The sequence below is a fragment of the Pygoscelis adeliae genome, unplaced genomic scaffold, assembly GCF_000699105.1.
Source record: "Pygoscelis adeliae isolate BGI_AS28 unplaced genomic scaffold, ASM69910v1 Scaffold445, whole genome shotgun sequence".
In the NCBI taxonomy this organism is placed as follows: domain Eukaryota; kingdom Metazoa; phylum Chordata; class Aves; order Sphenisciformes; family Spheniscidae; genus Pygoscelis; species Pygoscelis adeliae.
In genome coordinates, this window is record NW_008824894.1 from 280,222 (window position 1) to 294,236 (window position 14,015).

General features: G+C 51.2%; 1 protein-coding gene across 1 annotated transcript in view; it reads right to left on the reverse strand.

Moving 5' to 3' along the window:
- Positions 1–4,847: 4,847 nt before the first annotated feature.
- ENDOV (endonuclease V) overlaps positions 4,848–14,015 on the reverse strand; it is an 11,960-nt gene continuing 2,792 nt past the window's right edge. Inside the window, exons 4-9 of the mRNA XM_009324578.1 lie at positions 13,541–13,651; positions 13,326–13,438; positions 13,148–13,216; positions 12,373–12,501; positions 6,073–6,149; positions 4,848–4,971 (exon numbers count right to left, since the gene is read on the reverse strand). Of these exons, the coding sequence (XP_009322853.1) occupies positions 4,941–4,971; positions 6,073–6,149; positions 12,373–12,501; positions 13,148–13,216; positions 13,326–13,438; positions 13,541–13,651 (530 nt within the window). The 3' untranslated portion in view covers positions 4,848–4,940. The remainder of the gene's footprint in view (positions 4,972–6,072; positions 6,150–12,372; positions 12,502–13,147; positions 13,217–13,325; positions 13,439–13,540; positions 13,652–14,015) is intronic.

The window sequence follows — 14,015 nt, forward strand, 5'->3', positions numbered from 1 at the left end:
CAGGAATAATTTTGCAGAGCTGTCTTGGTGCCACATGTTTTACAGAGAGCACAGCAGGGAGTCAGGAAATCCGAACCCACACGGCATATCCCAACAGCACGGGCTATGGAGCAGCCACCCGGAGCAGAGCAGGAGGATGTTAGTGCTACAGCCCAGCCCCGCCTGGCAGCACCAGCTGAACGATAAGGCAGCAGAGGTGGCAAATTAGTTTAATCAAAGGTAGTCAGCCCTAATCCATCCTCCAGGCACACAGCAGAGGAGCAAGGATTGTGTTACAGTACGCTATTTCACTGCGGCGAGAAGCTGAAGAACTATCCCAACGAGCTTCTCCTTTTTACAGAGCCCCCACTGTAGCCACAAGAGGGGCTTCAATCTCCTTCCTTCATCTCTCCATCTTCTTCCCCTCTGGTTTCACGCCATTCTACTACTTCTTCCCATCCGTGTTCCAGATTTTTACCAGCCCTTACTTACTTTTATTTAGCGATTAGTGCTAGTGAACAATTCTGCCCCAGCTTGTAGCCCTTGCTTGTCACCCGGGAGGCATCGCTGCATGGCTACACCCCTGCTTTGAGTGCCAGGGCTGTGGTCCGCAGGACACAGTAGGCACAGCTCCTGTTATCCCGCAGCTCCAGCCCCACGCCCTGTTCACCAGCAGCACTGAGGAGTTACCAAGCAGCGAGACCCCTTCAGAGACTCCTCAACAGTCACAGATAGAAACGTTAAAGAGAAAAGTATCCTTGGCGATAACAAAAGGCAAGGCTTTATACCAAGTCAGCATAAGCTGTTGGGAACCGGAGAACAAATACTTAACACCCAGAAAAGCTAATTTCCAGCAAACAGAGAGTTAAAAAGGAAGAGATGAGTATAAGTTTACTTAGGAAGGACACTCAGGCTCTAGTCTCCGAGTTTCTATTAAGAGGAGGTTTCATGCATTACAAAGCGATTTTCCCTTCCCTAGTTTATAAGCCAATTAGATAAAGACCAAGTTAATCCCTTATTGTGTTCAGAGAGCCACAAGTAGACACCAAACACAGAGATTAGTCAGTTTGTTTAACCACCTCCCCAGGTTTTGGCAGCTGAGAGAGCACCGCACGGTACAGGTAAATACAAAACCCAAGCAGAACAGAGCCCTCAGCTCCACCGGCTCTGCAGAGAGGGCTGCAAGGTCTCACCATGAAGGCTACACCCCTCCTCCTCCCAACCCTGTAAAGGTGACTTTAATCCAAAGTCATCTGATCTCCAGAATTTACCTGCGCTCAGAATAAGAAGAGTGCAGAGACACATCAGTTCACGCAGAGGGAAGCGGCACCGGGCAGCGGTGCCTGGGGGAAGCAGTGCATAGCGATGCTTTTTGTCTTTTTTTGGTCTTTATTTTGTTACTGTTTGCTTTTTTCCACTTCACCCCTCCGGGCAGAGGCATCTCCCCTGCAGCGAGGCAGGCTGCAGCGCACGGGCCAGCTGAAGACAGCAGCGTTACCAGCCCCAGCTCTCTCGCAGGGTGACTGCGCAGACCTTATGCACACCAGAGAGACCAGAGCCCAGCAGGAGGAGGCTGCAGACCCAGGACAGCAAGAGCCTCCCATTCCTCTTGAGGAACTGGGCTCAACGTAGCCCAGCTCACATCTTTTGCTGCAGAACCTCCACCAAGCGGCACACCCCAACCCTCTCGTGGTCAAACACCAACCAGAAGCACACAAAATCACCAATATATCAGGAAAGCTTAAAACTGCAGGCACTCACCGGCTTCAGCTGCGCAGCCAGGTCAGGAGGAGCTACAGTCCCATCTGCCGAGGAAACCCCTTTCCTAGCAGGGTAACCCCTAGAGCAGGAGCTGCTCTGCTCCCCGACAGACCCCTCCTCTGGCACAGCTGAGCCAAATGAGGTGCTTTGGCACCACTGAGATAAATTTGCAGCGGGAGTAGTATGACCCAGAGTTTGGGATGAGCCTGGGCCGGTCCTGTGTGCTGTGGCATCCCAGCACAGGCAGGCTGCTCCCCGGGCCAGCAAAGTCCAGGCCAAGGCAATCAGCAAAAAAAGCCGGATTTCTCCGGTGTTCTGCCCTTGAGATCAAAGCAGCGCCCACCCCCTGCCCTCAGCATGCCCCGTGTGCCTAAATTTGTGATAGGCTCCACGGGACCCTGTCCCCGCGGTTTAGTGAAGTTGCCGCTTCGCATGTGGTTGGGATGAGAAATGGGCACAACCGTTCGCTGCCGACAGCGGTCCCGTGGCTCCTGGGAAGAGCTGGGAAAGGTCCCAGACCGATTCCTCCCACTAAGAGCTCACTAGTTAATACCTCTGCCCCTACCAGTTAGGGGGGGTCCTGCAGGGCTCACCCCAAGTCCGATAGTGTTGGCAGAAAGGAAATGGAGGGTGTTTGTGCTCAGAGCTGAAAGCACCCAGCCATGGAGGTGCTTTTAGGGGGTGTGGGGGTTCCCACCCCAGCAGACCTTTGCATGCGGACAGCTGTGGCAGCAAGCCCTTCCTCGTTAAGCCAGATTGAGTTTCCTGTTGCAGGGGGAGTGGACCACTGCTGCTAATTACACAACTAATACTCCTCCCTCACCAGAGGTCACTGTCAGGGTCCCCTCCCCATCACACCTGGGAGCTGGGAAGCGGTGTTTTGGCTGGGCTCCCGCTGCCCTCCGGACAGCTCTGGGTGTCTTCACAGTGGATGATGGAGGCAGCAGCACCAGGGGAGGCTGTTCCCACAGCGTTCGGTTGTTTCACTGGTTTCTCAAGCTGGCAGTCAGCGCGGTCGCTTTTTAGGGGGATCCACCTCCACACTGTTCCCTCAAGAGAGGGGACACGGCAGTGTCAGAAGAGGTGCTGCGTCTGTGGCGTTGGGAGCGAGGCGAGAAGGCTGCTCTCGCGTCCCCTCGGCCAGGGAGGGCTGCCCACCAGCCTCCCGCACCCCTGTCCCCTGCCAAAGCCAGCGTCAGACGCAAACCCAAACGCTTTCTCTTACCCTGGCCTGCCAGGCAGCCCCTCTGATCCCATGCACATCACCGGGATCAAAGGAGCACGCTTTCACTGCGATGTTTTTTCCTTCCCGGTCTCTGCCCACCCATGTAACAAACTCCCATGTGAAAATGGCTTTGCAGCTTCCCAGGAGACGGCATGCTCCTTCTCGGGGCTTGAAAACTGCAGATGCTTCTGGCTTTGTCTTAAAACATATCAATCAGCAAGGGTTTTTTTGGGAAGCACCCTGTCAGCACCTGTCCCCCTCTTCAACACTCCCGGGGACCAGCCCAAGCAAGCTCCCCAAATGGGCCCCGTGGGAGCCAAGTTTGTTGCTTCCTCCCTTTTCCCCGCCTGGGTTTCAGGGCGTAGCACTGAAGGAGGAACCAGCCCAGACTCCGATCCAGCAGATGCTGCACAGACACGTGAAAGGGGCTGAATGTCCTCTATACCCAAAGCAGCACCGAGACTGAGATGGCGGCGAGAAAAGAGCAACAAAAGCTGTAAGATAAATTTATGCAAAAGTGAAGTGCTTGGCAGCATTTAAAACAGACCACAGGAGTCCTGACCCCGAGCACTCCTCTCCAATCCCAGGAAAACATCCTTTTTCCTCTTCAGGCTGGAATCCTACACAGCTGTGCTTTTTTAAATCAACATGCCAGAGTTTTGGCTGTGTTCAAGAACTCATATATCTGCTCCAATTTTCTTTGGAAATGGTCAGGAACAACCTGCCGAATACAACCAGGAACCCACACCTTTGGAGGCAAAGCTTTAGCCCTGCAAATTGGACAAGACTGGCTGTATTGATTCAGGGATAGAAACTGTTTGTTCTGGGCTCTGCTGTTAAAGCAAAGCTTCACAAATGGCTTAACTGATGGGCGTTGGTCCAAGCGTCTGGGCACAGCCAGCTTCCTCCTGACCTGACACAAGTGCTCCCCGTCCGCTCAAGACTGCAAAAACTCAAGCCTGGGATCTGCCCACCCTGACTCATTTGTGTATTAGGAAGGACCCCCCTCCCCATTCTCCTTGATGGGAAATTCTCCTTCCCCCTGAGATGATCTTTCCTTCAGGAAGAGCCGATCTGCACCATGAGCCTCCTGCCTCAGTCACCACGGAGAGGGTCACAGTAACGCCAAGCAAGTCTGGGTACCATAATGCCCTTCCATCTGAACCATGCTTCAGCAGCAATGCAGAGCAAGTTCCCACCAAGACCAGCAACACTAGAGCACCGTGTGCCCAGCACAGATAACGACCCGCACACGGACACCGAGGTCCGGTCGCCGCTGCATGGCACCAAGGCAGCAGAGGCACGCAGAAGCCACTGACACCAAAGACAGAAAGCTTCTCGGGTACTGGAGCTCAGACCTCCGAGCATCTTCCAAAATCTGCAGCAGACTGTTGGCTCCGTCCCCTCCCTCGTGAGTCACACGCCCACCTGAAACACAGCGTCCTCTGCCCGTCTGTCAGGACCAGCCGGAGCTGCGTACTGGGCTCTGTTCCCCGGAGACGTGCAAAGTGAATGTGAGAGTACAGGCTGCAGGGACTGGGTGGAAGCTGTTCCAAAAACGACAAGAAGGGAAGTCTCTGTGCCACAGAGGTGTGGTGGGAGCCAAAGGCCAGCTCTGGAGTTTGTTTATAACTAAGTTAAGCGTCTCAGCATCTCTTTGTAAATCACCTCCCACAACTGCCCACATACTCAAGTAAGCTGCAGCAAAATTACAAGTGTACCTTTACTTACACAAATATTTTTACAATGCTTAAAAATCAACCCTGAGAAATATGCCCTAAACATTATCCTCGAACAGAAGCTGGTCTGCCTGCCCACCAGAACCATGCACAGTGGCTGGTGTTGTCCTGACCGACACGGCCTTGCACTGCTCTGCCCTGGGCTGGCACTCGGCTGCTGCACTCGACAGAACCACAGCCTTGGTGGAGGAGAGGATCCAGTGAAGAGGAGCCCTGCAGTTTCTTCTGGCATCAGACTAATCATCCAGTTCAGCCTCCTTTTTTCTGCTAGGAACAAAAACAAGGAAGGGTGACAGACTTTAAAAAAAAGTAGAAACCAGGAAGACCAAATAACTATGGCACTTGGTGAATAAGGGGCTCAGATACACAGGTTTTGAGATACATGGTCATAAATGGAATGAGTTTTTCTGTTGCACAGACCTCCAAACTAGCTAGCCTTTGTGTGAGCTTCAGCATCTGCATGGCAGGAAGGTGTTAGAGGTGCTAGAGATGAAGCTCCAGCACAAACAGGGGACACCCAGCCTGGCACTGCACAGGGCCATCCCCATGGCCTGGCCACGCTGTGCAACTGCCACTAGAAGAGCAGAGAAAGCTCCTTCTTTTGCTTCTGGCTGCATGACTCAAAGAATAGAGAAGCTGAGCAGAGCGTGACGAGTTGCACCAGCCAGGTGTCCTAAGGAATCCATAAGAGCTGCCTCAGTCAGCGTAAGTAATCCCTCACTACTGCCACCAGCAACCTTCACTCTTTCTGGTCCATCAGGACCCTCAGAGCAGAGTGGGCTTTGAGTCCTGACACACTTCATTCATCCCTGAGCAGCTCTTCAGGCAGGGCTACCTGGTATCTGTCCAGCCTGGTACTGGTGTGGGTCTGAGGGAACCCAGCAGCACTCTTGTGAACTATGCTGAAGAGGCAGCGTAGCCACAACACAAGGAACTCAGACGCGTCAGTGGACTTGCTACGGATTTACACCGTTTAACAAAGCAGCCACTGGCCTACGTTATGCAAGAGTGGGAGAGTCTGACCCTCCCCTTGCTTTCTGGGGGCAGAAACCGGCTCCCTGCAGGATATTTCTGTTCACCCTCGTGTCACACCTGTAGGCGTTAGTGCTTTACTTATCGCAGGTGCCAGAAACAGACCAAATCCCCAATGACCTTCCCCAGCCTAGGACGCAGTGCTCTGCGGAAGAAACGTGTGAAGTAGCATGGCTACAATCACCAGAAATCACCCTTTATGGAGGCAGCATATGTCCTGATGTCACTTGAGCTCACCTTGTTACCCCGTCTGTCCCTTTAATGCCATTACTGAAGATCATTACATGAGCAGATCCCCTTCGGAGAGGCAGCTGCTTTGGCTGCCCACACACCTACCTCTCTGGCCCAGAAGATATGACCTCCAGTGGTGAACACAGCTGCTTCCGAATATGCTCCCTCGATCTAATATCAGCCTGGAATTAAGCAGAAAAATGAGTGAAAATGGATTGATCAGCCTGCTTGGTGCCTCCCCTTTGTTATCTCAGTATGCCCCTGCACACCCTGATGTCAGTACGTCACAAATAGCTCTTGTATGACTGTGTCGCAAAGAGGAACCCGCATGTTTCTTTCCTTGTTTGGTTTCTGCGTCTCACTGCAAGCTGCTTGGGAAAATGCAGACTTAAAATGAAGAAACAGAGGGTCCTGGACCAAACAACCTTACTGGAATACAGTCCATTTCAGAAGCAGAAATGACATTCGCTGAACCCTTGCTGTCTGCCCCTTTACTTCTCATGGGATTAAGGAGGTGAGACATTGGGCACAGCCAGTCCGTGCCTGCCAGTGCCTAAGGTCTGCTCAGCCCTGACCTACCGCAAGCACGGCAGGATGAACAGCCAAAGTAGGGCCCAGACCGGGCTTCCTCAGCAAATCCTGGCGGCAGCTGACTGCAACCATCCTTCACCAAGGGTCCCTATGAGACCCAGAGGATTACCTAGCACAGGCTTCCAGCACACAGTGCAGTGCAGTGAGCCTTCTGGCAGCAAGCACTGACCCAGCCTACGCTGAATGGCTACTCCTCATCGTCCAGGGATGTGACAGGCCAGCAAGGATTTCCAGAGGCTTAGGAAGAAGAGGTGTTCACTGGCAAAGGGAGAGTTGCTGAGGTGATGGGCTGCTTTTCCATTTTGCCCTGTCTCTACGCCAGAACTGCAACTTCCTTTCATGAACCCTGGCAGCAGAGCCAGGAGAGACCTGGGAGTCTGAGAGTGGTCTAGTGCTTTCATCCCTTGAACCAACCCAAATGACTTCTTCCACACGTAGGCACCTCCAAACGCAATGCAGGAAAACGTAACAAGCAGCTACGCTCCTTCACAGGCCTTGCCCAGCAATAGCTCATCACTGTCAGACAAGAGATGGAATAGACTTTGTTAGAAAACTGAGGGCAGGGTAAGCCTTCCGTCCCTCAAGAGGAGATACTCCAAAAAGTAAACCAGCTCTCCCATTGAACCAACAGAAGCTGCTCCACCACCCTCACTCTGTAAAGGGATCACATGCCGTGATCACATGCAGGTCTCCGCAGTGCTGAGGAGTTCCTGTGCATCAGCAAAATGCTCGCAGATAAAGATGCCCAAAACCAATGACTCCCCTTCAGCCCAGGACTCTGCCCACCCTTCTATTTCTTGGGATCTTCTTTATCCCTTTTGCTCAAAGCTATCAAAATCCTTCAGCCTATACTGATGTACAAGAGCAGTAGGTCCCCTGGCCCCCAGAAAGTTGTTGGAGTGCCAAAACTGTACGGATGTGAAGGCAGATCTCTGCAGCATTGCAAGCCAATTTAGCATGAGACAGTGGCTCATAGATCCCTCCTCAAAAGGTGGGGAGCTACTGGAGCATTTTATTGACTTTTCCCAGAGCAGCAGAATGCCCCATGGACTCTGCTGCAATAACTTCCACTGTACACTCAGTGAAACAGAAGCTGTGTCCCAGGACTATGCTAACAGGGACTCCCGTTGGCATTGCAAGCAGGTGCAGGCTGCAGCCTCCGGGCTCACAGCACTCCAAGATCATCCATGGTCTTTATAGCTGTGACACTGTGATGTTCCCAAAGGATTAGCTTTTCTGGTCACTCATCAGCTGAGAAATGGGACTCTGCCCTCCACAGGAAACTGTAAATTGAGAAGGGGAACAAGGTTATGGAGGGGGCTGTGAAGAGTTTGGGAATATGGCAATCCAGCAGGCGAGTCCTCAACAGGACATGGGATGAAAAGAGAGAAGTTGGCATTGCCAATTCTTGTACCCATCCCTTTCCTTTCTCTGTTCCAGCAGTTGTACGATGCAGCAACAGATGGAGAAACGCACCACTCGTCTGCTGCATATCCTTTTCCCTAGGCAAGAGCTTGGCTCATCCTCCCTATGCGCCTGATGGGCTGGCTGTGCGATGGTAATCATGCAGCTATAGCAGGTAAAAACATCCACTAAAAGCAAACAGAGACAAGACATAAGCACATCCTTGGCTCTATCGCTTCTTGGCAGCAGTGGCAAGGCAAGTGACTAACACACCTTTCACACTGTCCTACTTCATGAGTCCAAAGGCAAAGCTGCCAAGGAAGACAACGGGAGCAGTTTACATGCCAGGCCATATCCGTGCTCTGGGCTCTGCTCTCCAGTACCAAAATCAAAAGGAGTAATGTTGAGACTCTACCAAATTAATGGTTTACTGCCCTCCTCATTTGAAATGGAGCTTGGAGCTATCACCAAACCTCATCAAACCCATCATCATGCAAGTGTCGAGTTCCTCCCCTCCTCTTCTGATACGCTCTCCTGTGACATAAGCCCTCCTGAGCTCACCAGAAAAACTACATTGCTGTGTCTTATCAGCAATGCAGGACAGCATGTGGTCAGAGTGGGGCAAGGAGAACACCAATGGAAATCCCAAGAGCTACAGAAAGTGTTGCTGGGCATTTACTGGATGTGCTTGTTCCCCAGAAGTGTCATTGTTCAGCTTTCCGGTGCAGAAGACTCCTAGATGCCATCACAAGCACGCAGATCCTGGGCTCTTGGACCACTTTGAGAATTGGCAGTTGATTTTTACATTCCCTCAGAGTTTTTTTCTTTTTTAGAAACTTCCTTTCTCAAAAACACTGCTTCACCGTGACATTTTAGAACAGCTGCTATGCCCCACCTCAAAGGCAGAGTGTCTCTCTCCACTTAAAAAGCAGTGTGTGACCTTCCCAGCCGGAAAAGCTTCGCAGCATATGATGATCATGCTAATCAAGTGGGTTAATACATCCCCAGTGGCTGTCCTTGAAACATTTGCTACTCTCATCGCTGTTCCACTTCTGAAGAGTCTCTCCCATAACTCAAGAAGCTCCCCACCACCCCTCCATCCCCGCCGCTCCTAGTCAGACCTCTTGGGTGGAGGCTCTGCCTCCTTACTGCTGGAAACGCAGCTCCACAACTGCTTAACAATTCTGCAAGCTCGAGAATGAAAAATAGTTACATAAGGGGTGGTTTGTTTGGGAGATTTTTTTCCCTTCTCTCTATAATTGGACAGTTTCATAACTGAACTGACAAATAACTTTGATCACTCTTCAGAATAAGAGATTACGTGATATATTTTATAACAAGGGAAGGAGGTTGTTCAATAGAGTCCCTACTGGGAGACCAGGGTAGCAAGAGTCACATCTACAAACAATTTTTCTAGGGAAGAAAAACCCCAACCACGTTCTGCTGATAACATAAGCTAATGCTTGATTAGGTGGCAAGTTACTGGCCAGTCCTCACTCCCAACACAGTGCTGAGAGACAGCTTAACCCAGCGTATTAACCAAGAGGCTAATCAATAAGATGGATAACCGTCCCGTAATAATCCTCACAGATTGTTTCTATTTTCAGAGGAGACTAGTGCTGGCATTAGGGTCTGCAATTGTTGCTTTGCCTGTTTTATGAGGGGCAGTGGTGATCCCTGCGTACATGACAAGCTTGCAGGGGAGGGTACATCTGAAGGGAGTTAGAGTTTCAGGATATCAGCTACTGATTTCCCTGCTGGGCAGCAGAAGCTATTCACACAGAGAGGGGTGATGGCTTATTTGTCAGTTCTCCTACGGGCAAGTGTTTAGTATTTCACATGAAGTGACTTGCAGAAATTCAGAGACCTGGGCAGGCCTACTTCTGTCCTTCTTGGTGGGCTGGAGCAACATCAGGCTGTCCCATCAGCCACGTCCTGAGCCAGCAGGAACCAGCTGGGCAAGGTGCCAGCTGGAGCTAAAAGGATCATCAAGTGAGCTGGAGGCTGGTGTGCAGCCAACCAGGAACCTGAAACAGGGAGAGCAGAAGAATCAGTCCCAGTGCAATCCCTGTCAGCTGGAGAGTATTAAAAGCTTCTGTTTCCCCGCTGTGCATAGGGATCCTGTCTCTGAGCAGGCTTGGAGCGTGGGCAAACACTGGAGAGGGGTTCTGACCTCTGCCAGAAGTAGGCAAGGGCAGCTGCTCTCAGGAGGGCTTGGTATTGTTCCAGTGCCACTCACTTTGAATGCTTTGCTTATTATTCTGGGATGACAGCTCCTGCCTACCTCAATCCCTGTCTGGGTAGCTCCAAATGACCAACTCTCTGCAGAACCTCAAAATCTCACAAGCTGGCTGGGCAGAGAGATCACCCCCATGCAAGCAAAATTCTCCCAGATTGGCCTTGCACTTACACATGGAATAAGGACTAAGTGGGTGTAAATACTGATTGTAGGTGATAATGAACTTCCCTCTTCTTTCTCTGAAAGATTGCTTCTCTCACCTGCATCACAGCCACAGTTCCTTTGGCAGCACGACCACATTGTGGGCTGAATGCAAATCAAACCGTTTCTGATCACTGCCTAGATAGTGTTGCATGCCCAAGAAGCACAACATACCCTATACAGACTGGCCAGCCATACCTCTAGGAAAGTAGGAGGTTTAAGTTCCCACAAGAGTTGCACAGCACTGCACGTGCTGCAGCACAGTACTGCCTTCATACAATCCATAAACACAGCCTCAAGAAGGTACGGGCAGCTGAGCTCTCTTAAGACCATTATATTTCTAGGGCTACCAGAACTTACAAACTAAGAGTCAACGATCCAGAAGTCTTTCACGACACTGGGAAAGCCATAAGCACATCACCCATCAGGTCTGCAAGCTTGTTCTGGGGACATGCCATAGCAAAAAGGCCAAGTCAGTCATCCACAGCAGGGCTGCCTGCAGCCTTCTACTTCCTAACTCCAGCTTTAGGTGCTCAAGAGCTGAGGCTTCCAGCACTGCCCTGCGGCAAGATCTGTGACAGTTACCACACAGAGGAACTGCAACAGGGAGGAGTCCCATGGAAAGGTTTAAGTGTCCTTATCTCCTGCCATTCCTCTACCTCTACAGTAAACACACTCCCTTTTGGATTTTTAATCCCTCTGTAAGAAAAGTGACAACAATTCATTCCATCACTTTAAATAAAGGTCATAGTTAGAGAACTGGAAGAGTCTCAGAACATAGACAAATACTGGAGATAGCTGGAAATGAAATGAGGGTGATGAAAAGCTCCAAGACACCTTTTTGTTTCCAAAGGGAGTGCTTTTCCCCTTTCCTCTGAACATGCCGAACTGCAGAGCTAGCTCAGAGCTCTGCGGAGGCATCTGTCCCTTGCTGGAAGAGATTACATAAAAAGATCTATCAGCCTACTCCCGTCTGGCAGGTAGTGGTTTATGAGATCAGAAACTCCAGTTCTGGTACGGACACTTCAAGGTTTGTTTTGCTCTAAGGTGTTAGATTTTTGTCTGGTTTATAGCTATAATACTCTGTTTTCAGAAAACACTGCAGTACCAACGAGAAGCTCCTGTGTGTAGAGGCTGCATAACAGCCCATAGCAGGATCACCTTAGTGCTGCTCTGAGGAGCTGCAGAGCAAAGGTGGCCAGGCACCTGACAAACACAGCGGTGTAGCAATGCGAACGGCATGTTCCAGGGCAATATTATGAACACGGACATCTGAACAGGTCCTGCTCCCTGGACGGTCGCTGGGCCTGGCCTGTCTGAGCCACTAACAGCAGGGTGACCCTGAGAGAAGGGAAGCACTTGTCAAGCTAGAAGTCCCAGAGGCTTTGCACTTCTCCAGATCCTTTCCTCAAGTCCTGCTGCGATTTAATTAGTCTGAAGCTGAGCCTTGGTGGCAGCTGCGGCTCACTGACGGTGATCCAGTGCTGTCACCTACTGGCTGGCTGCCGCCCCAGAGCCTGCAGCTCCTTGCGGAGTGCAGTAGCAGGGAAAAGCCCAGAGAAGCAGCACTGCAGTCTGTGCTAGGCTCAGAGTGCCCAGGAAAACTGCATTTCCAGCTCCTGTGTATTAACATCAGCATCACAGAAGTTGCCTGCAGAGAGGAACCAAGAAATCAGTGAGGCTGGGTCTGCAGTAAGGGCTGCGTGTGCTTCCAGGCACTGCATCAGAAGAACAAGCAAGGAAGAAGGAAGGATCAGTTAACTACCACGTAAACAATAATACAACAGGTTGGGGAGAACAGGCCAGCAAGAAGGGTGCCAGCTGCAGAACTGTCAGTTGCAGATGAGTGGCAAACTGAGGCTCTGAAACATCGCCATAGGCTTGGCATCCACAGCCCCCTCCACTGCCTGCCTGCCTGCTTCCCTGCTCCAGGCCTGCCTTCCCCTTCCTCAGCTCCCCTGCTTTTGTACCTGACGGATGGGCTCTGGGATCCGGTACCTGCAGCAGGACTTGACTAGACGCACGGCTGTCTCCAGGCACACCCTGTGACCCACAGAAATATAAAGCGGCTTAGAGCTGTTGTTGTAGCTACGCAGGACCTGTGCATTCAGAAAGATCAAATATTTAAGAGGCTTATTTTAACAAATACAGAGTGGCAGATGAATTATAAGCTAGCCAGTTGCCTTCAGAAGGTGGGATGGTGGCTCTGTATTTGGTAACTCCCAGCCTTCTCGATCCTCTACTTCCCAGTATCTCCTCATAGGGACTGTTTGCCCTGTGGCCCTTCCCCAAATGCCTCACACCGCTCTGGGAAGCGGTGAGACTTGCTAATGCAGACTATGTTGAAATAACACCAGACGCAGGAAGTTTCTTACATCTGCCCGTTTCCTGTGCAGCGCTCTTCTGAGTCAGACACTTCCATATTGCATCCTGGTAAGCTGCTACAGAATTGGCACCTCTCCTTGACTGTGGTTCACAAACGGGGGTGCTGGAGCACGGCACCTCAGATGCCATAGCCATGGACGTGAATATATCCAACACCTGAACTCTTTCTACTATTTCTACAAATGTCTGAGCTCACAGGAAGCGGAAAGCAGTATTACTAGTCACCTGTACACGTCACGTCTCCCTGAACTAATATCACTGAGACAGTCCCACTAGAGAGACCACATTGTCCAGTGCTCCCAGCTACACAGAGCTGCAAGACTTGATGGCCAAATGAACAGGAAACTCCCCGCAGCTTACCATGCCCAGGACTCGCCCCGAAGTGCCCGTTAGTGGGAACGTATCTCCTTCCCTCTGCAGGGAACGAATCTAGGGATAAAAACACACAAGGTCAGTTGGTTAGAAAGTACTTGTATGCGGCCATCCCAATTCTCTTGGGATATTAAAGAGCGGACATAAATTCCCAACCTGGCCTAACCTGCTCTCTGTGCAGCTCATCCCTGACCAAGCCATCCACCTGCAGGAGGTTCTTGGCCACTCCAATGCATGGTAGATCCGTCAGGACTCCGAGGTGACAGGCCACACCAAATCCTGCCAACAACAAGTCACTGTAACTGCAGGACACCAGAGAACAGGAATCTCAAGTGGTAGCATGGGGACCCTGGAGAGCAGGGCTCTCCAGTAAAGTCCTACCTCTGGGATGGAGCAGGCCATTCCCATCTACAAGAAGTACCTGAAAAAGCCAAAAAAGAAACGTCATTTTCTGTACGCTGAGAGCCACTCCAATAAGCAAACAGCGATGCTGGCCCTGTGAGGAAGAAGTAGTCTCTCTCAGTTCTTTTACTTCTCTCTATAAGGGTCTTCCTGCAGTGCTGCCTACGCCTGACCTGAAATGATCAGCAGCATGAGCTCTTAGCGGCTGGCAGCGCTCTTCACTGGTGCTGCACACACAAGGGGACTCCCATTGCCAAGGGAGGCCTGGCTGTTCTTAGCTTAGCATCCCTGGTTCCTAAGGAAAGGGCAATAGATGCTTCAATACAACTCTGACACTGCACTCTCCGCCCTGCCACTGGAAAACAGCCAGACAGTGCGGTCTCAGGAGAGGGAAGAATACCTTTCAGCAGTACTCTGCACCCTCACGACATCTCAACTCAGGACAAAGAAATAC